The sequence below is a fragment of the Penaeus japonicus genome, unplaced genomic scaffold, assembly GCF_977035675.1.
Source record: "Penaeus japonicus unplaced genomic scaffold, GWHDUDI00000001_assembly GWHDUDI00000030, whole genome shotgun sequence".
NCBI lineage: Eukaryota > Metazoa > Arthropoda > Malacostraca > Decapoda > Penaeidae > Penaeus > Penaeus japonicus.
The window spans coordinates 26,161,105-26,163,604 of record NW_028234432.1 but is presented as its reverse complement, the minus strand read 5'-3'; the positions used below and the strand labels follow the sequence as shown (position 1 = coordinate 26,163,604).

The window sequence follows — 2,500 nt, the reverse complement described above, 5'->3', positions numbered from 1 at the left end:
AATAACATACGTCAGATGGGTGCAAGGTGATATAATATCGATATTATCGAAGACAATACCAATTAAGGAAAAAGAGTTAAAAGATACAGTGATATAAATACTGAAATGTCTTCCCTGTTTCAGTCACGTCCCAAAGAACAATTACGACTTCAAATAATGAAGTGAACGTCGAATGCTAACGTTCAGCGTGAACAGATAAAATATAGCTTACATACGCAAGAGTGATTTATTTTGTTTTGTGTTTTTGCACTTCATGTCTTTGTGCATTTAAATATAGCATATAGGGAAGTGACTGAACAGCTGAACCCATTTTTCCACTGTTTAATACATAAAAGTGATATAATATGTATTTTGAAAGGATAGTAACAAATTATACTTGAACACCGATCCTGGACATCTCCTTGTGCTCCTTTGAATACAAAGACATGGTTCGTTCTGGTCCCCTGTGCACGTATGATTGTCTGTCTGTATACATGTAAGATGTAAAGACAGGGAACAGGGTGCTTCTTCAGCCCAGGAACGCCATCAACCCAAGAACCAAATTAAAAGAAAGGAAGAGAAAGGGGGAGATGAAGGTCCTATAAAACATCATGATCCTTTCTTTCTTCGACGAATCCGTCACCATAGGAATCTTCAACCCAACGGGAAGGACTTCAGTGACCTTGCTCTTCGATATCACTGAAATGACGTCGATGAAGATGTGCACCATGATGTTGAGGAAGAGAAGGACGATGACGCAGAAGAACCACATGTCGATGAGCTTGATGGCCGCCGTGTTGGGCATCGTGCGGGAGAAGTTGGAGAAGAGCGTGTAGAGGACGAGGAGCGTCGTCAAAGACATGATGGCCCGCACCTGCAGGAGCTCCAGCTTGACGAAGAGCGTCGCCCAGCTCACCGCCAGCAGCAGCAGCGCCGGCAGGAAGGTCGAGATCAAGACCATGCCCGACCGGCGGTGTAGCTCGAACTTGAGTCGGATGCGAGTGCCTCCAGGCTTCACCTCGAGGGCGGAGTGCTTCACTGTGTAGAGAGACAGGTCTTCGGGACCGATGTACTCCGCTCTCCCGCCGATCTCCGTGAACTGAATGCTGCCATCGTCCCACGGGAGACCGAGGTCGACGCTGCACAGCTGCACGTCGAAGGGGTACACGTACAGGTCGAAGGAGCAGGTGAACGTCCCAGCGTATTGGCTGCTCAGCGTGATGGGATTGTCGGCCCCAGGGTACTGCAGGTCTGGAAGAATACTGAAATAGGTTAAAGGGCTACACCAGTCTAACAAGAATGTAGAGAGAAGAAAAAAAAACTTTTGTTAGGTACAAACAGAAAAGAAACTGCGAGTGGTAGACAAAAGAGTCAGGAGAAAAAATGGCATTCAAATAATTATCTCCAAACGAAAACTCTAAGCCAGTGCTAACTATGTTCATAAATAATTCTCGCATGAACTATTAACCTCGATCGACGTCATTATAGTTGGGTAAAGTTGAATTCCTTGCAGTGGTGATGACAACAGAAGAATCAAGCACCTTTATCTGTCCACTTTCCACATTCAGTATCTGGATCCTAGGCGTCCATATTTTGCTCACTTCTCTCTCTGGGATAAGCGTCTTGTTGGCCACATGCAGATGTCTGAATAACAGCCTGTTATCACTCCATGTCTGTGCTATAACAAACTCTAAGTCGAGCACCATATTCATGTCATCTACCGAAGCCACTCGCGTCAACACAAGAGCCGGGACGAGTTCGAGTGTTGTGTCTTTGTGGCCTCGAGGCGGCAGGTGGCGGCGATAGGCACTGTTCACTACTACGATATCACACTCGTCCTCGTCGCTGCCATCGTTGCAGTTGTAGCGTAAGTTGCAACGGTACGCGTGGTCAATGCAGTGTCCGGATTTACACATGAACTGATCGTTGGCACAGCTGGAGATGCTAAGGGGAATCTCGGTGGCTTTGGGCTTCCCACATATGGCTTCTGTCGCTGTCCACGTGTGATAGCCAATCGGGTACACGTTCTCACCGATTAACAACAACCAGGCCAGAGTCATTTCGCTGTTTATATCCTGAAGTAACCAGCGGTTCTCAGCACTTTGCCAGACAATCACGTAGTTGTAATACCCTCGGAACAACGGTCGGTTTTCCACATAACCGTCAAACCGGAGGTACGTCCTGTGTTCTTCATCAAAGCATAGCCCACGGAGAAAGAGAAAGTCCGACCGCTCCAAGGTACAGGCTCCACAGATCTTGGTAGTGCAGGAAGCATCAGCCCAAGTGCCGTACTCTAGCATAAGGGCACAGCTATATAGCAGACCCCCATTGGGATAAGAAGGCTGGAAATTTGCAAACGTCACGGGCTCACTCGTCTCCCCGTCGACCCAAGTCCCCTCCTCAACCTCGTCCCTGATGCCGAGCCACAATTTGTAGATGCTGCCGGGGCTGCACACGTTCATGAAGGGCGTGAACTCGTCCTTAAGTCGTTCATTATCTTCCTGCGAGTGAGGCACCGGGA

General features: G+C 47.9%; 2 protein-coding genes across 2 annotated transcripts in view; both read right to left on the bottom strand.

Annotated features, from left to right (window-relative positions):
• Positions 1-2,500, bottom strand: part of LOC122251510 (uncharacterized) — a 526,911-nt gene that overhangs the window by 422,063 nt on the left and 102,348 nt on the right. The window lies entirely within an intron of this gene.
• Positions 509-1,436, bottom strand: LOC147468248 (gamma-aminobutyric acid receptor subunit delta-like). The gene is made up of 2 exons (XM_086554743.1): positions 1,390-1,436; positions 509-1,241 (listed from the first exon to the last, which is right to left on the bottom strand). Exons 1-2 carry the CDS (start codon positions 1,434-1,436, stop codon positions 509-511), a joined length of 780 nt encoding a protein of 259 aa, XP_086410869.1.